Source organism: Agelaius tricolor, unplaced genomic scaffold (assembly GCF_023055355.1).
Source record: "Agelaius tricolor isolate 1412-34295 unplaced genomic scaffold, bAgeTri1.0.p SCAF_7, whole genome shotgun sequence".
In the NCBI taxonomy this organism is placed as follows: domain Eukaryota; kingdom Metazoa; phylum Chordata; class Aves; order Passeriformes; family Icteridae; genus Agelaius; species Agelaius tricolor.
The window spans coordinates 10,817,603-10,842,779 of NW_027269267.1; the positions used below are offsets into that span (position 1 = coordinate 10,817,603).

Consider the following 25,177-nt stretch of genomic DNA (forward strand, 5'->3'; position numbering starts at 1 on the left):
TAGATGAAAGTCTAACAAATTAGCCAAATTACATAGGGAGTAAGGACCTGTGCATGCTAAGAGTTGCATCCCTTTGAATAGAAAATAGTCATGTAGGTGAGGATTAATTTCTGGACACTTGGAACTACTCGCTACATATTCCTTACAATGCTATGGCTATAGTGCTTTAAGTTTAATTTCACTTACTGGGCAATCTGATTGGAAGAAAAAATCTAATTACAGGAAATTTTGGGAGGTTTATCGAAGATGTTTGTCTTCTGGTGTCCCTTGACTCAGGTTTGTAGAAGAATGTGGTTTTGCTGTTGTGAGTACATGTGTTGTATAGCTTTGCTGGTTAGTTGGCATAAAGATTTCACACTATTATTCAAAGGTTTAAAATATAGTTCATTTCTTATCTGTGTGCTCCAGAACTGAGAGGATCCTAGCATGCCTTCTGCTCATGCTGAGGTCTCTGGTCAGCTGGAGCTCAGAGGGAGAATATTGTGGGGAAGCTCCCATTGCTGCTTTATCTCTCCTTGGCAGACTGAATGCTTCAGTCTGCATCAAATCTATTGCTCTGGATTTGGAAATGTACTATTTCTAAGCTATTAGAACTTTTCATGTTATATTAAAAGTGTTTAGTGCAGGCCCAGAACATATATATTACTAAGCTGTTAATGCTGCAAGTTAGTGAAACATTCTCTGTCACTGGTGTCACTCACTTGTCCTATCTGAATCCTACAGGCTCAGTTTTGATGTAATCACTATATTTTTGGTGAAATGGGCTAAATTATTAGTGTGTTGAGCCAAGCTGCTTGATGAAAATGGTTGCACAACCAGGCCCAAAGGTTTTTCAGGAGTTAGGCAGTTAAATAAAGACCCGAAGCAAAAAGTAGCTAGGTAGAATAAGGTCCATTTTATGATTATTTTAGGATATTTAATAATTATTTGTAGTTTAAAGAGTATTATATATTGCTAGTTTAAAGTTTGGAGAGCTGCTTAGTTTTTCCTTTAGTTTTGGAAGATTTTTCAGTTCTATGGTTTTGGTTTTTGTTGGATTTTTATGTTAATCTAGGGAAACAAGTCAATGAGGGGAGACACTGGTGACCTTTGTATTAAAATATTTTTGTAGTTTTCCTACAAGACTATACACTGTTTAAATGTGAAATGAAAATTTCCCAGTGAGTTTGGACATGTATTTCATTTATTTAGGTGTTTATTAGATATTCCAGGCCCTGTTTCAAAGCCTAATTTCAGGTCTTCAGAACATTCTGCGTTCTTTGCAAAGGTGACCTCTTCTGCATTATTTTTAGATTATGTATGTTTTCTTAGCTAATAGACATTAAATCCCTTCTTTATGTTTGGGCTAAAGTCAGTCTCTCTAGCACTGGGTAATTAAACAAAGACTTGAAGAAAATGTTGGCCTCCAGTGCTCTCGTTTACAATCCTAGACTCTGCTCCCATAACTGTAGTTATGAATGTTAATCTCATTATGACTCTGTTTTAGTACTGTACCTGTAACATTGCTTATTTGTTTAATTACTCAGCCTGGAAAAGTCAATTCTAAATTCTAAAGTCAATTTTCAAGCACATTTTCTTATGATTCTTTCTTTCCCCCTCTAAAAATGCTAATAAAAGTTGGTATTTAAATTGTTTTGACCTTTAAAAATATCTTTTGTTTCAAAAAACATAGATTAAGGCCTGACATTACATAACCTCTGTAGCAATAATAATGATAATTAATGGACAAATGTATATTCAGTTGGTGAATCTGAATAGTATGTAATTTATTTAATTTTAAAAACAGATAATTCAAGAAAATATAATTAGTAGTTGCAAGTTAAATATCAAGGGATAATATGCTAATGGTGGAATTAGCAGTTCCATCTTTTTCCAGGAGAATATATTTTCTTAAACCTTCACATGTTCTTTTTCTTTTATGCTTAGCCCCTGCTCTGTATTTACAAATCCTTCTTCTTATTAAAATATTCACCAACTAATATTTAGATTTAACCTGCTTATTTTTTGTGTTGCTTCACAGTCCTATCTAAACATATTTTTAGGGCTGTTTGCATTTTCTTCATTAGCATAATGCATGATAAATATGTAATAAAACTGGTTGTTGTTCTAATGCATTCCTAACTCCTATTTACATTATATTGACTGCACTGATTAATCTCCAGCTTTCTTTCACATGCTCTGTTGATGTGCTATTAGTAGTTAAATATGTATACGTATGCTATATATGGAAAAGCTCTTTTGCATCTTTAGTCTAATGCTTTATCCGAATTTACAAGAATAGTCAGACAGTCAGACATGACATATTATTTTTGTCATTATTTTGGCCAGTTTATTGCATAGATATAGTTCCCCATAATTGGAAAACAAAACAAAAAAAAAAAAAAGGCAGGGATGTGGAGTTCATAGAAAAGCATGAAACTGTAGCCTGTATTAAAATAGCATAACTAAAAATTAGCTAGCAATTATTAGAATATAAAAAGGATGAGAGGAACAGAACATTTAGAACCTGATTTTTCATTGAAGTCCTGTTTGCCTGCAATTTCAGGTAAACATCTCATTATAAAGGTTTTTTTGAATGCCTCAAGTTTTGTTGTAGTCAGTTGGATGCTCTGCTTCTGTTCCTTTGCCTTGCTCAGAACCTTGCTTTCTGAGGGCAATAAACTTTTCTGCATTTCAGGCTGTATTTCTTCAGGCTTTTTGTGTTGTCTTTTGTTCTGGTGCTAACATTGTCCTTGAGCTTGGTGGTTTTGCTCTGATTGCTTTCATCCCATGATATATTTATAAGGAGCACTCGTGTAGCTGCTCTAAGCCTTCCTTTGAATAGGCTCTCAAAACAGTTTTGTTCTCGACACTGTCTTACTTGCAACTAGCAACTTGTTTCTGTTCCACTTGTAGTTTATCTTTCTTGGACATGTCAGACCAGAAAACAGAATCCCAAATCAAATCTTGTTAATGCGTTGTGGAATGAAATCAATATTATATTTCTTGAAGATGAATTTGGTTTATCTTTGAAAATTGATATTTGGATGGAAAATGTAACAAGTCCTGCGTTTCAAGGCTGTGATCTCTCTGCTCCTTGAATGCTCAGGTGTATGAAGTATTTTCAGAAGGTGCTGCTGTACATAACACTATACATATTTTACATACTTGCAGCTATTCTGTCAAGTTTGATGAGTGTAATTTTGCAGTTTTTGGTTAATGTGACAGGCTTTGGTTCTGATCTTGTCTGCATTTGCTGAACAATAGCTGGACATGCACTACTAGAGCATTAAAATTAGCTGTGCTTTGTTTAGACTGGGATTTCTATGTAATCTGAAGGGTGGTTACATCAGCATCTCCCAAAATTTGTATTAGTTCTAGAAACTCTTGAAAAGATTACATTACCATTTCTTAACCTTTCATCTTTGAGTCCAAACTGACTCAACAAGCCTCCACCATAGCACTCATTCATGACCTACTACAATGCTTATTTAGGTTCTAAGTGTATTGCAGTGGACTAGAGATTGGTGTATTTAAAGCATTAAAAACATACATTTCTTTAGGTTATTTAATAAAGCCATCCATGAAAATACTGTGCTTTGAAATTGCTGCTATACTGCATCATAAAACATTCCTGGAATTAACTGAGTACTGAAATTTTCCTATCCATTTGTTTCTGTGAGTGAAGACCATGAAGACAATAATTCTGAACTGAGAAAAATGTGAGAGAACCTTTTTATAGTGAAGTCAGAAACATGTCTAATAAACAAGGTGTTACTGTAACACTGATTTGTGGTATGTATCTGTACTGTTTTAGGGCAAATTTGGGGCCCATGCAGGCCCTTCTTTCACAATTTGCCCTCCTGATACAGTACTTAGAAGGATTTCCTTTTTCAGAGCACAAAGTAAAGCATTATAGTGCTGCTATTATGCTTAGATGATAATTGTTGTAATGTTTTAATACTTGTGGTTTTCCTTTTATGTATTAAATAAGTTTAATGTATTGTGTTTCACATTTGAAATTTGCTATATTTATTTTGTTTGATACACAGATAATATACCATTTGGCACCCCAGTCACACCTGGCTGCTGTGGTTGCATATTTACAGCTATTCCATCTTGCAGGAGATGTTTGAAGTAAATACTATAGATATGATGTCCTCAAATCTATTCTGATTCCACCAAGCTGTAGCATTTAAAATTCTCCTTGGCCTCTCACATGCTGCTCCACACCCATCAGTGTCACACACACTTCTGTTTCCTCAGGCTGAAGCTTGCATGGGCTAGCAAAGACAAGACACCTTCTTTCTGCTGCATGTTTAAATAAGAGTCATTAAAATGTTGATTTCTGAGTCCTTACATTATGAATTACCAGACATTCTTGCCCTAAACCTATTTCTCTGCTTCTCCAACACTAGCCATGTATAAAATCGTTGAAATGTAAATGGAAGCTTACATTTATGCAAAACATGAGCAGATGTTTCCAGCCTCAGAGTATGGGCTTAAGAAGTTCTCACTGTCGAGCATGAGCCGTTCTCTTCCTCAGATAATCAGATTTAAGGGTTTTTTCTTAAATTACATTGCAGGTAGATTTTAAATAACTTCCTGGAAAATGGTAAGTGCATAGTAACCCTTCAGTAAAAGCTTGCATTTTTAAGAAGTATTGGCATGACACATTTTAGACTGCTTTTCCTCATGATCAGCCTAAGGAAAAAGATCAGCACATTAATCTATTTGCTGCATTCTTGGTGAAATAATCCCTCAAATGTTAAAAATAAGTTATTTATAAGTTTTTTTTCTACCCTGTTTTTTTAACATTTCAATACAAGAATGATCGTGATATATATAAATTATTAAAATTATGCTTTGATCTTTTTCAAGGTGTGTATGTATTTTTTTGAAGATATGCTTTTAAATTGGAAATAGCCTTTTTTCATCTGCTGCACTTAACATTCTTAAAGACCTCATTTGTCATTTTTAATACTGTTTATGTGCCATACATATAGAAGCCTGTAATATCCAGGTAACTGGTTTTCATGTAGGTGTAGCCACTTCACACATGCAGTGAGAAAATTCACTATGTGTAGCCATATCAATTATCAAGAAACCTCTTCTTTGAATTTAAAACTCATGCATCAAATCAATTTGTATACGTGAATTTCTGTCAGTGAGGGTTTTCTTTTCTTCAATATCCTATATGGAACTGAACCTTAATAGCTATGAATTTTCTCAGTCTCTCATAATGATATTGAAAACTTATCTGATTTTTTTTTTAGCTGAAATTAATCAAACTTGCATGCCCTATGGAAGGTATGGTCTATTGAATATAAAAAGTATTATAAAAAGTATTGCATTATACCTGCAAATGATACTCTGGCCTAAGTTAGTGGGCAATGGGAGTTATTATTGAAGATGCTATTATACACACTAGATTTTGTATTTGTTTTAAGATATCTAGAACTAATTTTACACCTGATCTTGACCTGGAATTTAGGAATTTTCCTGCATAGAACTTTTGCTTTGTTCCTTAAAACTTCTGCTGCATTTTTTTTTTTAATAACTCAAAACAAAGCCAAGAGTGGCTTAGTTTCAATTTACAGCCAAATTGGTCCATCTTGGACACTTTCTTGTATAGGTTTCACTCTTTTTTTCCATTTTGCTTTTCTCAAGTTTCAAATAAAGTCAGTTTTCCATAAGGTTCTAGAGGGGAAAAGTACAAGCTACCTGTAGTATCATTCAGCATTCTGTTTTGTTGGTTTGGGATGGAATTAACCTCAGGTCATTTTAGCTTGCCTCAGTGTCAGAAATAGCACATTTCAGATGGGAATAAAAGGAAGGTACAGACATTCTAGCAGCAGAATCCCTGTTCTTCCCTGTACTGTCTCCAAAGAATGCTGTGTTTCCCAATGTTTTTTTTTTTGGATTGCACTTGAGGAAGTATTGCCTGCTCTTATTGAGTATGCAATCACCCATCCAGCACACGGCTCTTTCTATTGTGTATTCAGAATTGGCTGTTTAGATTTCAATTGCCCTTTTCCATTTACCTTATATCATTTTAGCTTTATGAAAGATTTTACAATGAAATAAAAGTAATGAATTTATCTCCAGATGAAGTTATAAAATCTTTAGTTACTGGATTTCAGTCTTTAATTTTCTATTCTTTTTTTTTTATAGTTACCTGTGCAGTTTCTCTAGACTAAATATTTATAAAAGCTAAGTGGAAAATGTACAATATTTTGAAATATTGTTCCATTTACTCTCTCAAATATTAACTTGTTTGAATACCTCAAATATTCTTAGCAACATTACAGTTTTGGTGACTGCTAATATTACCATTTTTGAACACTATTTCTGATTCAGACACTGTAACTCCCTTGATCTGCCTTCAGTTTCAGGAAGGAACTCTTCAGTAGGAACTAGGTAACAGGGTATATTTTAGGTTTTTTTCCTCTGGCTCTTCCTGCCTCACCCCACCCCTCACTGCATTTCCAGGGTTTGAAAAACCAAACTGCAGCTTTCAGTGCATATCAGTTTTGTGAGTATATTACCTGATGACCATTATTTGTTATTTCAACAAATTGAGGAGAGCCATGCTCACTCCTACCCGTTCTGATATGACAAAAATATCAGAATAAAGCATGATATGATAAAAATGTATCATACCCCAAATTTTTAAAACCAGTGTTTTATTCCTTTGCTACTTTGACTTCACTTCTTTCTATCTCTATCTTTGCTGCTAAGACCCTTTAGATATAGTTTAAGTTGCAAAGGTTGTGGTGTTACTAAATCAATATTTAATACTGCAGGGAACCTGAAAAAGAATAGGCAATGCCTTTACTGTTCAGCAGAGGTATTAAGTCTGATTTTGCAGGTTTAAAAAGCAGAGATAGCATCAAGTTCACTTAACCAGGATAGTGCTGGCATATTAGTCCAAGGCTCCTTCACACTCATGCATCAAATCAGAACAGACATTCAGACAGATTAAAGGTATGCTCTGCCACCGAATATTTTATTACCAGATACACTTGAATTCTGCAGCACTTTAATTCCACAAATCCTGACTTGTCATTCTAAAAGGCAAACACAAATGTGTTAAACTTCTGAGGATATTTTCTTCGTGCTGCTGTTGTGGCCTTGTTTAATACAACCTACAAAGGTCAGCATTTTAAATGTACTCTGTAGCTCTTCACCATCAGGTTTAAAGCGTTTATTAAGGAAATACCTGTTTAAAAACTAACATTTTCCTCTGAGAGTTTCATAGTGCTTTAGGTTTATGGCCATGCATTTCTACAGAAAAGAAGAAAAAATCAGCACCACTATCTATCTAAGTGGACTCTTGCAGGCTTCTGCTCTCACTTAATTGTCTCTATGTAATTTGTGCCTTTCGCTAGCAGTTAGTTTTGTGAAATGTGAAATTTATTCAGCAAATTAATAGACTGTGGTCACTATGCTTATTCATGTAGGCCTTTCAAAGGCCTTTGAAAAAAATTGATCTTTGCTTTAAATTTGTTTTTAAAATAAAATTTTAAAATCATTGGTTTTAATTTCCATATTTCAGTATTTACAGTTCTGCACTATTTCATACGTTGATTTTTGTTTATGTGCAAGTCCAGGGCTTCTTTGAGATTACTTGCAAAGATTGCTTTCATTTTGAATTTAACATGCAATCTACTGGTAGAGTAAGAAAACAAGGCAGAAAATAATTATAGGTTTAAAAAAGAAGCAAAACCAGTCAATAATTGTGAGTAGACACTGCAGTTACTGGCTGACCTTTCAGAGACTGCAGAGTTTATTGCTTCAAGGTCTTAGTGAGTCTCAGTAGAGTAAACAATTACTACTACTGCGGTTCCTGCTGTTATCATACCATTAGTATAAATATGAATGTAAGAAAATGTCATTTGGAGACCTAGGGGACTCTGAGGGAGAAGTATGTATACATTGAAGCAAAACACCTTATAATCTTTGCCTGATAATCTTGCTTGTTTTTTGGTGTTTGAATAAGAATGGACTATATATAGGGTCATGTTTTCACAGTCTGGGAATTAAGTCACCAGTAAGAGCAGATCTCAGATGGGACTCATGATTCTGTCACAGCTTAATGTCTCTATATGGAATTTTTAAATGACCAAAAGTATGTATTTGGAGTAAAAATTACCAAGTTTAAAATTTTCACCCTTTTTTTTTCCTTAGTTATGGGGGCAATATTTTGGAGATACATTTTATTCCTAATTTTTGGATACATTCATTTGGGAATTAAATCTTACTTGTTTTTCTTGCTTTTTAAGAGTAAGCTGTTTCATTTTTACTAGCACATTTTCATGCACTTTCAATTGAAAATTTCGGTTCTTCCAAATAAAAATGAGATCAAAATATATACCTTGGGTTTTATGGAAGCTCTTTCAAAATGTTTTGGTCAGCCTTGTCGGGCAGATTACTGCAGATTTTTGAACAGACTTTGAAAAGTTCAACCTTGTCCTTGAGGCTAAAAGGTAAAATAAATAAAAGTTACATCTGAGTTGTGGCTGCACTTTTAGAAATGCTTTTCTGTGCCCTCATCTTAGATCTTGTGGCTGAGGCAGGTGCCATAGTAGGAGTGGCCATAGGAATTTGGAAGTATCTCCTGTAATGAGTTTACATTGCAGAGATGTAAATTGTTAATCATTTATGTATCTGTCAGATTTCTGTTTTATCTGAGGAATCTGAGAGCTTCTACTTTCTAAACAGAAGCATTTGGAAATAACAGTAGAACCTGTTATAAGTATTAATGATGTATTCATATTTTTAAAAGTCTTTTATAAAACCCCAATGCCCACTCTGATAGAAGAAATAACAACATCCTTTATTTATCATAAAAAAACCACGCATAACCTCTGAAAATTCAGATCAGCTTTGAGAATCTCATTTTTTTGTGGAAGGAAAGGCAATGTTTTTTTCTTTAACACTGTTTTAAAAATCTCATTTGGGATAGCAGCAGGTAATATTAAAATACTGGGAGTCTCTATTACTATTGTAATAAAGCAAACAGCATTAGACAATGTATAGGATTTAGAAATTAGTTTTCTATGGTTTCTACTTTTTGATTCTGTGAAAATCCTAGCTGCTTCTGTTGAGGACAAAGGATTTCTTGTATTTTTTGGGCTCAAGTCTTATCTTGCTTCTCAGCACTATATAAGGTAAAGTATGTTTCAGAATTTTTCTCTCAATCTAAATAAACTAGATCAGCAGCTTATGTAGAGAAATATAATCTTTCTGGCAGTGCAGTGGGCCTTTAAACTGTCTTCTTTCAAAGTTATTTTACCACTAGTTTGATACAAAGAGTAAACACAAATAGTAAAACCATTTGACAAAAATAGTGTCAGAACTGTTAGTTGGTCAGAGCTTCGAGAAAGCAAAATATTATTAAAAAAGAACAGTTATATTAGTAGCTGTGTATTTGAAAATTTTAAGAAACATTTCCATAAACATTTATAACTTGTGCTCTGTGTGTGGCTTTGTATACATAATGTAACTCTGTGTAGGAAAACACTGGATTTTATTTGTATTGCTAGACGTGCATTTTTTAGTATGGGACTTATTTGCGTTTTATATCATCCTCATTTTCACTCATCCCTTAATGTTAGCAGGGATTTGATCATTGACCCAAACATATGGATGCAGGAACCAAAACACTTGTGAACTATAAGGCTTATAAAAATTGGCTGCTGGATCACTTTTTGAAGATTTTGATGTATTTAGAAACGGATTAGGTTGAGAACACTTCAGGTTTATTGTAGTCATCTTTAGCAAACAGTTAAACTTGTAGTTATGTTGATAAGAAAACAAATAAATATTGCTAATAGAAATCCAGCTGCAGTGAACTTTTATCAGACAAATTGTTTCCCAAATTAAACCTGTACTAATCCTTTAAAGGCAACTGCACTTAAACAGAAGTGGATTTGGGTTACATTTCATGATTTTGATGTTCTGGGGCGAACTCAGATTCTTTCTGCTCTTTTGGTACTTGTTACCAAATAACTGCTTTTCTAAATGAACAGAATCTTACTATACATTAAAAATTATAGTCAAAATTGAGCTCTTGTGGTGTCGTCTCAGACTCAGGCATTTTGCCCCATGTATCAAAATAAGTGGGGGTTTTTTGTTTTATTTTTCTGTATTTTTTTAAATTTGGCTGGAGACCTTCCCTGGACAGTCTAATTTCTCTGAATGGTTGGGGTGGATAAGTTTTCAGGGGGAGCACATACAGTTAGGGTTTTGCAAGGTAATTGTGTTTCTTTGATGATAAGGGATTCTTAAAGAAATCACAAGCCTTAATAAGTAATCCCATGGATCAGAAGAGGTATCAAGAATTGTCTGAACAATATTGTTCATGTGACATATTTAAGTCACTGTTTTCTTTTGAAAAATATTAATCTGTCAGCATAAAGTTTTGTACCTAAAAAGTTTCCTCTAAATAATTGAAACACTCATCTTGGAAAGTTGGTTGCTCAACACTCAGCTTGGTTACTTTTGTGTAACTGTATTTTATTAAAGAACTGAGATGGTTTCTGGAGCTTTCCAAAGTCTTTCAGATTCTTTATTGATAAACACGTTAGTACAATTTCTTCTAACCTTACAATGCTTCCCATTTTAAACTCTTATGACTTGTAGTCTATTTTTTTTTTCCATTGATTTTATTCTTTTCAATCATACTCTAAGAGTTTTTGTCAAGAAAACTGATGAAAATTTTCTGAAAGAATTTCCTCTGAGTTAAATTTGAGAAGATAAATTGGTCTGGGGAAAAAAAAATCCTGTATAATTTTCTCAACACTAGTATTGGAGAAATGCCTTATCTCAATATCTTGACTTAGTTTTATTAGAGATCTGTATTTCCCAAGAGTTTGAGATTAGTTTTTAAGAAGAATATATTGATTTGACAGACATTTTTGCCCCACAAATGCAAGTAGTCATATTTACAAAGAAATAGTGAACTTCCTTGCAAGAAAATGCTTGAATTCCAGTTTATTTACTGTCTAGCTACGAGGATTTCAAACAGCCATCAGACTCAGCAGGTGGTAAAGATAGTACATCAGACTAGGAGTCAAAAGAAGAAAATATGAAGGCAAAGTATAGCAGAAGTCATTCCTGCTCTGATAATTCAGGAGCCCATAAAAAGACTTTTGAGAGATAGATTGATTCCAGGCTTTGCAACTATGGTTGTTTAGCTCTTTGTTGTGATTAAATAATTAAATCCTTTCCTATTTGCCAGTGTATTTTGACAGCTCCGTATGTACTTTTTATTTGTCAGATAGAATGGGTAAACAATTTTTGGCATGTATATTGTTTACTAGGTACACATTTTATTTATTGTGTGAGATAGTTTTTGCAGATAAATGGTAAAGTATTTTCCCATTTGGCTAACAAGACATTTTGAAAAGGAAAATAATGAACAAAAAATAGAAAAATCACCGCTGGTACTGATCATCCAGTGTGTACTCTTCCCAGCAGGAAGGCATGGATATTCATGTAAATATCAATTACTAGTGGACACCTAGTATGACAAAATATCATTACAATATTCAAGACAAGACAAGAAGATGCTTGCAGAAAAATACTTATATTATGGAAGTGGGAATGTTAGAGGGAATGTGCCATTTTTCCAGCCAATGTTAAGTAGAACTAAATCTTCAGCTGCCTCTCATAAAGTACCAAGCAAAGATATGGAGATGGGTCAGAAAGCCAAACCAAAATTATTCATACAATGTCTTCTCTTAATTTCCAGATCTATGTGAGTCTTTTAATGCAAGGTGCCTTCCCACATTCTAGGCAGGGAGAATGAGATGCCACGTTGTAGAATCATTGATTTATTTTATTTTTTCTGTGGATTCAAATCTTAGCTAAGACTGGATTGATCTAAGAAAGTAAAGACTCATAGTTCTTGGCTTTCTGCCAGCACTCATGTTAAAACATTAATGGAATTCATGATAAATTTTTTGTACAATTGTCCTTTTACATCTTGATTCACTAGACTGAGTGTAGGAAGTAAGCGTCAATGGCAAATAACAAAGTAACTGTTTCAAAGAGCTGCCACATGCCTTACATTTTTACAAATCGTTATTGACTTGAATTGTTGAGTCAGGGAAAGTGCTTTTTCTGCTGATGTATAACATGGCTATGTGCAAAAGCTGAAATAGTCTTTGTGTTGATGCAAAGTTTCTTGTACTGACTAAAGGACATAGAGATTTTACAGGGCTATTTTTTTTAAAAAAAAGGAGTTTTTCTATTATGTATTTTACTGTCTGTGAATACCATGTTCCTTTGATGTTCCACAGATTTCATGAAGAACTCAAGACTAAGTGGAACATAAAAGCTATGTAGCTTTATTGTAGTTTGACTTCAATTGTGGGTTTTTATGAATCAATTCACAAGAAAAACTGGTAATTATTTTTTCCCCCTACATCATTGTTGCTTTCAGTGGCTAAATGATGTGGGGAGAATGTAAAAGGCATGACTTGGAAAATGAGGTTTTCCTTACTTTTTATAATTGGAATATTTATACAGCACAAGAAAATACATTTTTTTTCTATGTCTAGTCCTGCTCAATGGGGATTGCAGTGTTAAAAATTGCATTTTGGCACAAGAAATATAGATGGGAAGCTTATGCTGAATGAGGTAACATTTACCTGTATAAACTTTGGCACCTTCTCATTGATATGCAAGTTTATTCTGCAAGTTTGGAACTGATGGTAAGGTTCTAATTAGTCTCTAGAGTATTCATGTGGACAATAGATTGCTCATTAGCTTATCAACTTTCCATTAAACTAATTGGCTCTTTCTCACATCAAATGTGGAAACTGAAATGACGCATGTTAATTTGTCTTCCAGATGTTGCAACTGCATATCCAGATAAGAAGTCCATCTTAATGTATGTGACTTCACTCTTTCAAGCCCTGCCCCAGCAAGTCACCATGGAAGCCATCCGGGAGGTGGAGATGCTGCCACGGCACACAAGGATCACTAGAGAAGAGCACGTAGAAGTACACGAACAGCATTTTTCACAAGAAGTGAGTTTCACTTTTCTGCTTTCATCTTGCTGCTCTAAAGTGGTTGTTTCCCTGCCTACCCCTGAGTTTGATGTTAAATGGGCAGTGGAAGGCAAAAACCCCATGGGCATAATGGGGAAAATCTCATCAACAGGCAAATCAGATGTACTTCTCTGCATGTACTTTCATACTGGTTTTCATCTCACACCAGACTGTTTTAAAAATTACTATTCAGCAAGTAAGTGCTTTGCACTTCAGCTGTACAGCATTGGGCATTTTGATGGTGGCAGGACACCTCAAGGAAAAACAAATTTGGGGAGGCTTACATTAAAAAGTAGATAGAAATATCTTTACCTTTTTAGAGAATAGATGTTGGTGTTCATCCATAGTCATGATACATTTTTAATTTTTTAGCATTTTATTTAAGATGACCTGCATTTTAAAATAATCTCTTCTCAGTTTACTGTTGTCCTCTCAAAAAACTCATGTAATAGTTGGAATTTATTTATGGTTGCAATGTCAGTTTTTGTTTTTACTGAAACCATCAGACAGTCTCTGTTGAAGTGTTTAGTGCATTTTAGGCCTGGATAACATGTCTGAATTTAATCTGTATGGTTGGGTATTGGATGCTCACTCTATTTTAGAGTTCTGAGCAGATAAATATTGGCTCTGTTTATTTAAGATGTGACAAAAGATCACTTCTTTTTGAGCCTCTGCTTGTAAATTATTAAAAAGCTTCACTTTACATTGGTATTCTGCTGGTGTGGAGTCCTGACAGTTTGTTGCTTTTGGAAAGGGTGTCAGATTAAATGAGAGGTTTCCTTAATACCATCCCATTTTGCCTGCTGAATACCAACACTGTCCTTGAAAAATGACCTTCCTGCTTGTTTTTCTTCAGCTGCTCTTGAGATCAATACTTACTTCTACAATCCATGCTCCTACCCATGTGTACATTCTAATTTATTCGTAGATCACAGTCAGTGTACCCCAGGGACCTTCGCCTTCTCCTAAACCGCGGTTCAAAAGTTACGCGTACGCACAAGCAGTGTATGTCACAACCCCTGACCAAAAAAGGAGGCAGGTTCCTCCACAGGTCTGTCACTACTGCAATTTTTTGAGAGAGTTGTTTTGTTAAGCTCGTGCTTGGAGTGAAAGAGCTCATGCACTTTGCTTCTACCTGATCTTAATGACCTGCTTTTTCCAGGACTTTTTTCTGTCGAGTGTTTACTTTTTCCTGTGTATTTCTGCATGGCTGGCAATAGCTGTTGTGCTGATTGTAGGGGATGATTAACATTCAAGCACTGCTGTTTCAGAATCACAAATTTCCTTCTTTGTTCAGTCATTTTTTAAAATAGTACATATATTGCCTTAAAAAAGTATTAGAAGAACAAATCTAACATAAGCCATATTTGGCATCTATTATATTACAGCCTCAGGTTCAGTTATAGAAAAAAAAAAGAACCATTGGCTTTCTCTCTTTTTCTTACCCTTCCTGTTAAAGAAAATAGTTAATGATGGCATTTCTCAGAAGGTTACTGTAGTTGGAAAAAAAGGTGAAACAAGTATTAAATTTTACCCTGTGTTATTAGATTACAACAGTTGGCAATTTTTATCATAAATGGCATCTTGCTGGTACTGAGGTTAAAGGGTTGTATTTGATTTTTTACTTATTTTTTTATTTTATTTTTACCTTTAAATAGCTGGGGTGGTTTAATAAAACTTGTTTCAAGTAATCCTTATAATGAGAATTTCAGTAGTTGAATTTTTATAACTTTTGACAAGTATGAGACCCAAAGGTCACATTGTGTACTGCAATGTGATTTCCTTTCATTACTTCGGGGAGAAAAGATCTGTGTGTATATGGTGCTACAGTTTGAGTTTGCCTCTAGGTACTTAATTCTGTCTAACATCTAAAAATCTATTGGAAAATTATATTTCTACTCAACACTGTATTCAAATCTGCTGTTCATGTGACAGGTGTTTTATTGAATAATGACTTCCTTTAAATACTCCAGGACAGAAAGCCGGTGCACACAAACATGAGCCCTGCCTACATTACTCTAACATCAAATGTGCTGCAGTGATGAGTCACACAGATTTGAAACAAGATGAGTAAAGCAATTGTAATTGTTCTACTTAGACACTATACAGATATTTTAGAGTAATGAAAACTTATTACACAGGATAGATTTTTTCTTTCTTCAGGTACTTTTATTGTGATCAGTTGCAGGTTTTTTCAGCACCTCCACCATCAAAAGTAATGTATAAACTGAAATAAATGAAGTAATTTCTACACAAAGCATGGTTGCTGAAATTTACTAAGATATAATTTGATTATCCAGTCCTCATCTTGCATTCCAGTTTTCAGATCTCTTCTTCTTGAATTTGGAAGCTTCATTTACTACACGTTCATGCAAGAATTAATACAATATAATTCTACCAATATGGCAGGAGCTGAAGACATAACCAGAATCTGAGCCAAATTGTGCTACAGCCACAACAGACATTAACAAATGGAAATAATTCATTTAAGATTCCTTTGGGAAAACCACCAGGCAAATTCTCATTATAATCAAGATAAACTTGAATTATATATATATAGTAATCAATATCCCAAATCAATACATGGATTTATTAGTCAGTGATTATTTTTTTGCCTTCAGCTATGTATTTCTTAAAGAAGAGCTGTTGTCTACATGTTAAAGTAAGTTTATAATGCTGGTTAAATAGTGGCTCATAATTTTTTCTCCAGATACATGGGGCTGGTATAACTTAATCCCATCTATTGTAACTAGATAAAAAAAAAATTATTTCCTTTTCATTTCTTAGTAACATTTCAATTTTCTGCCAGCTATATTATGATTTTTGGATACCATTATAAATAATGCATCTGCCTTAAGCTTTTCAGGAAAATCTAATTCTCTAGGGGACTGCAATAAAGAAATCAGGAGAAATTCAACTTTTTTTACTCTTGGATTTTTTAAAGTTTAAGGAGGTGACTCTAATTTCTATCTAGTTATCAAAGAAAAGTTTATTAGATTTAGTTAACTGTCGCCCGCCAATTTCCATGGTATTTTTGGTGCTGTCATAGAGAAGCAATTTTCACAGAGTATTTTGGTCCTTTATTAGAATAATGGAATCATTCTTTTTTTTCAATCTGCAAAATTTCAGTTTATAGGACTTGAATATTATAATTTTCCCAAAACAGTCATAATTAAATAAGATCTCTTTCCAAAGATTTTGATAATGATCCTTCAAATCTGACCAAATATGGCTTTTGATACATGGCATACATTTCCTTCATATGTCAGTTGTCAGAAATTGTAAGAGAGATGAATTGTGATTCTCTGTGCTCCATATTGGCAAGAAGGAATAACATTTCCTTTCACACCATCATTTGTCAAAGTTCTTTCTCTTCTATCTTCTACCCTTGTCTTTTCTTTTATGTCACATTTCACTTCATTTCTCTTTCCTCATCTTCACTCTTCCTAGTAGCTTCACAACTTGTGTGCCTTCAAATTCACCCTTCCTTTCTGAATTCCTTCTCTGTCACTCAGGAGGGTACTTGCAAGACCTTGCAAGTATTTCAGTTGAGCAAATTGTGGCCAGACAAGTTTTGTTTTTTTTACCTGTGACATTCCTCAAATTCAAGGACAATCATTCCTCTGCCAACCTGTTCACTCAGTGCCTTCTTGTTCAGTCAGTGCTTCACCACTTCTGCGTGAACCAGTGAAACATTTTCAAATGCCAGAGGTAACATGAATAACAGTTTTTCTGCTAAAATTCAAGACAGGTTTTCCTCCTTTACCTTGTTTACTTAGACAGTTTTCATAAACTCATGAAGATCTTGGGACAAGAATCTACTTTTTAAACCTGAATCCTTGAATTTCCTGAATGAACACTAAAAAAGGTCCAGCAGGAAATACTTATGTTTTCAGTTTTTATGACAGTTTTTGGATGGCAGTTAGTGCTTGGCAATTACAGAAGGCTTGCCTGAATTTGCAGGTCTGTATTTTGTCTTGTATGTGTTCTCTGTAATAAGGCTTCATTTACAAATATCCAGCTTAACACACAAATAAAAGGATCCTCGAGTAATTTTCTGGGACATTTCAAAATCCTAATTTAAAACTACTCATTGTCTTCTGTTTATATTTATGAAAGCACTGGGGTTTGTGTTATTGATTTATTTCATTGAACACCTGACCAAGAAGAATGCTGTGTTTAATTTCCATTTTGGTTTATCAGAGCAGTTCCTAGTATTGATCCCAGGCAAAACTCCCATCTCACTGCTTTCATTTTTTACTTATTCTACAAGTCTTTTAAATTCCTTGGGGGCGGTGACTCTACCACTTCTCTAGGCAGACTGTTCTGGTGCTTGATAACCCTTACAGTGACAAAATTTTTCCCAGGGTCCAATCTGAACCTCTCCTGCCACAACTTGAAGCCATTTCCTCCTCTTCTATCACTTGTTCTGTGGGAGGAGAGGCCAACCTCCGCCTCACTACAAACTCTCTTCAAATTGTTGTAGAAAGCAATAAGGTCCCCAAGTTTTACCCCAAGCCTCCTTTTCTCCAGGCCAAACACCCCCAGCTCCCTCAGCTGCTCCTCATCAGAGCTGTGCTCCAGACCCTTCCCCAGCTCTGCTGCCCTGCTCTGCACTCACTCCAGCCCCTCAATGCCTTTCCTGTAGTGAGAGGCCCAAAACTGGACACAGGATTTGAGGTGTGGCCTCACCACTGCTGAGCACAGGGGGACAATCCCTGCCCTGGTCCTGCTGCCACACTATTGCTGATCCAGGCCAGGTGCCTTTGGCCTTCCTGGGCACACCTGGATCATGTCCAGCTGCTGTTGACCAACATCTCCAGCTCTTTTACCTCCAGGTACCTTTCCAGCCACTCTGTCCCAAATCACAAGACTTTCCTGGAGTTGTTGTGACCCAGGTGCAGAACTTTGCACTTTGTCCTGTTAAGCCTCATGCAATTGGCCCATCAATCAGCCTGTCCAGTTCCCTCTGCAGGGCTTTCTACCCTCCAGCAGATCAATAAGCCAACCCAATTTGGTGTCACCTGGAAACTGAGTGAGGGCAACTTCGATTCCTATTGAAAAAAACAGTGCTGAAAATATAAACATTGAACAAAATCTGTGAGTATTTTGAGATTGGTGTTTCTGTAAATAACTTTCTGATAGGTCCTGTCAGAAAGGTGAGTCTGTGAGTTTGACTGCCTTAAATTATCTATTCAAAATCAAGCCCATTGATCTCTATGATTGTAGATTTTTGTTCTTTTAGCAGGAGTTATATTTTCTTCATTCATAACATTGTATGAAATACAGTTAGTGTGCAGAATTACTGTTTAACCTTTAAACTGACAAGCTTCAGTGTATTTGAATTGAAATAATTTGAGATGAAGCAGTGGTAAATAGGGACTGTATTTGCTGGCACATAATGATGTGTTTTGGGTCCTAAGAACTAGGGGCTTCATCTCAGGCTTCAACCTTGTCATTATTAGTTTGTGAGAAATTCCTAACCATCCAGTCCTTACTTGTGTTTTACAGAAGTATTATAATGCAGTTTGCATGTTTTCTGGATTTTTTAATGTGAATTTTACCCAGTTTCTGTATGGCGCTTTGTCAGTCAGTTCATAACTATAATAATTAACTTGAAAAGTCACTAAAAACTCCTTATAAAATTCAGCTGAATTTATTCCCACAGCACAGAACTCTTCTGGCAGTCTTGCCCTTGAGAATGGTGGTTTTCTAGACCCTTAATTTGCCACACTCTTGGTCTCCTGCCAACAATTTAACTTCTTTAAAACTGCTGTGAGACCTCCTTTCTGGGACTCCTCAGGATTCATCTGTGCCACAGAATTTAGTGGTACAGCATCACAGGATTGCTTTATTGCTCTCCTTTGTACTAAACCAGGTATTTCTTTTACTGAGAAGCTGTGATCTTAATACTGTCCTGTTTACCTTATGGTGAAGTCCTCTTTTGGAGAGGCATCAGAAGATAGTTAAATACAGCCAAATAGAAGTTTAGTTCCAAATTTTTGGTGGTATTTCTAATGTAAGATACTTATCATATAAAATATCCCATTGTGTCAGCATTGGAGGGATTTATGGCATAATTTAAAGTAGAATTTGGGAAACTGCAGAAATACTGAATTATCTGCACATTTAGTCACTAGATCATGATGGATATAATTTGGGCAATGAATATAATGATAGTCCCAGGTTTTAGCCTGGGTATTCTCATTTAAATAGAAACTTTCAGAAAGCTAGGAACTGTTTCTGTAGAGCTAAATAAAATCCCTAGTGTTCAGGCTAGGCATAATATAATAGCAAAATTTGCCATCAGAGGTCAGAACAAAGGAAAGCAGAGATGGAAAAATCAAGCTAAGTGCAAGTCTTTCTTAGGGAGGTCTCCAGGATGCCATGTGTTCAAGGAACAGTTTGAAAAATGATGAAGCAGACATTTTCAAGTGTGTTTATATATGTTTTATAGTTTCAGTAACAGTCTGGAAAATAGATGGCTTCTTGTCTGAGCCTGGAGGTCTGTCAAGATGACAGTTGTTTCCTGTCACTGCTTTGTGTGTAGCCACCAGCAGCAGTTCTAACTAATTTTGTGAGTGTGGTTTGTTTTTGTTTGGTTATTTTTTTTTGGTTTGTTTTTGTGGGTTTTTTTTGGTTTTGTTTGAATGTTTACTGTAGATTCTTTTTCAAGAGGTCTTTGTCAAAAATGTTAGTACTCTTTTGGGTAAAGTGATAACTTGTAGTGGATCAAGTTTCCAATGTATCAGAGCTTTTAGTCTACTTTCTACACACTCATTTATTTGGTTTGCCCCAGAGCTGAGCTCATAAGGCCTCAACTTGCCTGCTGGGGCAGAGAGGTTGCTGCTGGTCCAGCTGTCAGGCTGAGCTCTGCCACTGCTTTGCATTTACAGATGTTGGACATCACTGCCCAGAATTCTTAGGCATCACCTGCTGCTTGTCTCCAGATCTCTGTCTGTTGACCAGCCACAGCACAGGAGGAAATGCTGTGAAGCTGCATCAGGGGAAGTTCAGAGTGGACATGAGGAAAAAGGGCTTTTCATTGAGAGGATGGTCAGTGAAGTGATCATAGCACCAAGCCTGTGAGAGTTCAAGCAGAGCCTGGCTGTTGCTCTTAGTCATATGATATAAGTTTATGTAGCCCTGTGAGGAGCAGGGAGATGGAACCAATCCACCCTGATTTGAGATATTCTATAATTCTCTGATCTGCAGGGTCTTTCTTCTAGTCAGCATCTTTTCCACTTTATTTCCAAATCCCATTCTCTTCCCTGACACAAATTCTTTTCAGGATGCTTCTTTTTGTCAGCAGGTGATCTTTGCATAGCCATGAGACTGCAGCTTTCCCAGTCTAAACAGTCTCTGAGCAGAAGAACAACTCATGATGAGTCTCACCAGGAGTGCTTCTGTCTTCTGCCTCTTCAATAATGGCAGGATTTAGAGCATGCTAAACCATGTCTAGACCATTTGTTAGCAAAACTTACAACCAGTCCCAGCTGCTTGTAGCTGGCAAGTGGCAGGAATCAGCCCAGGAGCTCAGAAGTGCAATTTCAGGCTTTCAGCTGCCTCTGCTCCAAAGATCTTTGCACAGTTCTCTAATCCCTGTACAAGTTCCTGTTCACATTCACTAGAGAAAGTGGGGGTTTTTCCACCTCTAATGGGTAATGACAATTCTTTAGTTTGTCATAAAAAAGTAGTTACTTATTGACTTTCCCATCTGTTTTTAACTTCATTTGACTTTAAAACATATGAGAGAAACATTTATTTTTATGTAAGACTTTATCAACTATAATTTTTTCCTTAAGATAACTGTAAAGCTTGTTTAACAAGGGGCACTGGAAATGTAACATGGAATTTCCCATGTGATCTGTTAGTGTATTCCTTACTGACTGATAAGAAAGGGTAACGTGTTTTTCATAAAGTTAAAATTCCTAGATAAAATATATCTGCTGTATATTCAGATTGAATCCAGTAACTGAATAAATTGATAATGTCATAATCACAAGTGTACCTATAACTGGTTGGAAATATTTAAGAAAAAACCCACTTTCTAATAATTAAACTTGATTTGCATTAAAGTGGAAGGTTTCTGGAATATTTTTTTCTTACTAGAAACTTGGAAATGTTATACCAGTCATTTCCTGATTGCATTATATGTGAATGTGTTTTTGAACAGATAACTGTACGTACCTTCAGGAACACACTTTTACCTAGACTGTTTTTTTCTTACAGTTTCTCTTTAGGTGTTTTCAACTAGCTTCAATGCTATATTAAGTTGCATCTGTTTTTTGGGGTTTTTTTGGTGGGTGTTTTTTGTGGGGTTTTTTTGGGTTTTTTTGAAAAGCACACTTAACAAGAGTTACTTAGATTCAAATTTGGGTAGTGATACAGCTGTTTGTTTTTTTAGAAAAGTCTGTTTTAAAAGTTCTAACCTGCACTAAAAATCTGGTCTTGCCAAATTTAAAACTTTGTTAATATGAATGAGAGGATTCACTTAATTTCATTGAATTTTGCAGTTTCAACTATTTTTGCCTCTCATTTTGGAAAGGAACCTTTTTTCTATGGTTGCTAAATAGCTTAATGTTCAAGGCCTGCAATAAGATATATAGGATAACATTTTAAATTATTCTTTTAAATAATTTTGTGCCACTGAGTCTCTTGAACATAAAGTATGTGTAAGGTTTGTTGAGATGGATGTAAATAGAGTAAATAAGGACACATTCATTTAGTGTGAACATTTTATTTTTTTTATATCCACAATATATAAAATAGTACATTAGTAACTTTGAATTCCCCTTCTGGCCTATATCAGCAGTGGATTTGATGCAAAGGAAGGGCAAGGTCAAACATAGGACACGATGTTAATGAAAATCCTTACTGGTAAACAGACTGGTGTTCATTTTTTCCTAATCTGAGGACTAAAATTGAAGTAATTTGAGGATTGGTACAATTTGAAGTACTTACGCATCCCCATTTCAAATGTTTCAGGCCTTTCACTTTATGCACACAAAAAAGTGAATTTAGCTTGAGATTCAGAAAGCAAGCAATTAACTCTTTGCACTCTTTGAGTCAAACTCATCACACCTATGAAAAACTCTGAAATGCAAGAAAAAAATTATATAGAACTCATAGCTTTTGAAAAACTTCTCAAAGCAACAGGACATAAAAGCAATTTGAAGTAATTTTCTAGAGACAAGATTATAGCATCATTATAAACAGCATTATTGTTAAAATTTTGCTCATCTCTGTATAGCATGTGAACTTCTCAATAGTATTGCTATTGAGAAGTGTTGGAATATTCATACTATTGAGAACTGAACTATTCAATAGAATATTCATACTATTGTGAAGTGAACTTCTCAATAGTATGAAATCTTGCTTCATCATTTGAGATAGTATAACTTTATTTTAAAACTAAGTTTATTAGGAATTTTTCTTACTTATTAATTTATCCAGATTTTACATTAGTAAAATTAAAAAGACATCAAAGATGAGATTGTCTGGTTGTATGCTAAGCTAATAATTTTTTTGTGTGTCCCACTGAGACATGAGATAAAACCCCAAACCCCTAATCCAAAGAAATCCTGCAATATTGATGTAGCAGCAGCAGCACATTTTACTCCTGTTCTCAGGAACAGGAGAGAAAGTTTAGTTTAGAGCCTCCTCATTCTCAATGGCTTTGCTGGCTCTCATCAATGAGAGAAGCTCTCTTGGCCCCAACAGTTTCATCCTGTTTCTCTGACTTTCTGTGCAGTGTGACAGGATACACTCACTTCAACATACAATGGCTTTCAGAGGATTACCTCTGAAACTTATGGTGGTTAAACATATATGAATACTATGAATACATTAAGGATCTTATTTTCTAATTAAAAGTCATTGGGTTTTAATTACAATACTTTTTAATTTCCTGTCCTGTCTTACACCATGATGTGGTTGAATTCTATACAGCTAAAATAAAACCAATGAGTGTTTTTAATTAAGATAGCTTTAAAAAATGTGTGCAGGATCTGCATTGTGCCCTTAAAATGCCTGTGCCCAAGTGTAGCTGTAACTTTGAGGAAATAGCTTTGTGTTTTACTCCTGTAGAAAGTGTTAAGACCTCTGTGGAGAAAACTTTTGTGCCCCCAAATGCATACAATACTCTTCATTGGAAAATGTTAAATATTTTTGGTGTATTATCAATGGTTCTATTGATTTTAAGAAGTTAAGGGACAATTAATTCCCCACTTCCATGCAGAGCCAATGTGCGTTTTTGCTTCTGGAATGTCTTTTTGCCTAAATCATTGCACTGTGAGATAGTGGATAACCATTTTTCCTTCTGGCCATTGTATTTAACCATACCATTGAAGCTGTCTGTTTTCAGGGTCTGTAGGAAGTGTTGTGATTGTTTGTTAGTTCATATTTGTATGGCAGGGAGAATTCTGCATGTTTACCTGAAGCAGTGACCTTTGGAAGGCTGGATTGCTGATCTCTACTGATCATGCAATTCCTGATATCTTTCTTTCCTTCAATGATTTTGATACAGTAGAAGCTGTGTCTTGTAATGCTTGTGTAGAAGACTCTCCCTCTAAGATACTGCAATGTATATTTCTTAGTTTTGGTCTGCATGTACAGACTATAAATCCAAGTATAGAAAAGAAAATCTTTTAGATTTTCCATGTTTATTTCCTAAAGCAAAGGCATCTGTCTCTATATACAGTAGTATTAAAGAATTTTGCTTTATAGTTTTCTAAGATTTATAATTATTTTAATCAGTATTATTAATATAGGCATGTTAGCCTGTGGTAATCCATGAGCTAAGGGAAAAGAAGGAATAAATAATACCTTTTATAAGAAAAATAGATTTGGGGTGGAGGGTAACAAACAATTTTTTAGATGTTGAAAATTTATTCTAAAATTCCAGTCCTGAAAGAATAATAACACATAGCAGAAAAAACAAAAATATAAAAATTATATGGAACAACATGGTGTTTGTACAGAAGGCATTTGTTTGGTTTGGACTTAATTAAGGTGTAGCAAAGAAATAGTAGATACATTTCAATGTAATAAATAACTCTTAAAAATTAAAAAGGTAAGTTTAGTTGTTTGATAGTGATGTAATTAGAGCAGAAACAGTCATTTAAGTAAATTTTGAATCACATAGTGAGGTATCAAACTTGAAAAAACAGATGTATGTTTTAAGAGTACAAAATGGAATTTTCCCCCAAAACAATCAAAGTGATTACTTGAAAACAGTAACAATCTCTTATGGAAGTAGTTATAAGAACTTTTAGCAAGTAATTTGGAAAGTATTAAAAAAAAAGCTTACCTCTTTAGCATGAATAAGAGTAAAAATCTGTTTTAAGTTAAACCCTAGTTCCATTTATATATAAATATTTGTGTGTTTAGAGGAGGCTGAAACCACAAAAATACATAGACAGGTGCAAGTATGGATGCAAGTTTTATGTTTGATGTTTATGTAGGCCATCCTCCAGGTTTATATGTTCCTACCTTTTTTATTTCTGCTGTAATCTTTCCAGATTTCTCTTTGGTATTCGCATCCTATCTAACATAACAATATTTGCAGCAGCTTATACCAAAAGTGCTTTTTATTTTCATTTGAACAAAATGACAATGGGCTTAAGACCTGTTGGTCCAGTGTATTTTTTGTATCAGCTTCTGAATTGCCAGTTCTTGCATATTTTCACTCTAAAGTAAAACATTTTCCTAACTTTCCTTTAGAGAGGTCTTCTCTCTGGTAGTTTGAAGTGGTTTGTGCTTTTAGTGGACAACACATATCAATTTCAGTTCTGTGGGTGGTGGTTTTTTTGTGGTTTTTTTTTGTTTGTTTGGTTGGTTTTTTGTTTGTTTCAAAAATAAAGCAAATCTAATATTGATTTTTCTCTATTTTGTATTCTAATACATTGTTCCTGGAGTATCAACAAAAGAATTTTAAAAATAATTCTATTGTCTGTCAAAATTAAACAGAAAAGGGAGAAGAGAGGGACATAAGTTCTAAAGATTTCTTTATAAAATCAAAAACCTACCATGATTGTGTCAGGAGCATCACATACAGAGAGCAGTAAATTGAGGTGCAAGTCAGAGACTGTCAGTGAGATGAGGGGACTTCCTGACTTTGAATTTAACAGTAGGAT

General features: G+C 34.8%; 1 protein-coding gene across 9 annotated transcripts in view; it reads left to right on the plus strand.

Annotated features, from left to right (window-relative positions):
* The window catches only part of DMD (dystrophin), a 1,148,686-nt gene that overhangs the window by 406,106 nt on the left and 717,403 nt on the right, over positions 1-25,177 (plus strand). For all 9 annotated transcript variants that reach the window (XM_071430346.1, XM_071430344.1, XM_071430345.1 and 6 more), the window contains exon 8: positions 12,841-13,019. In XM_071430346.1, the coding sequence (XP_071286447.1) occupies positions 12,841-13,019 (179 nt within the window). The remainder of the gene's footprint in view (positions 1-12,840; positions 13,020-25,177) is intronic.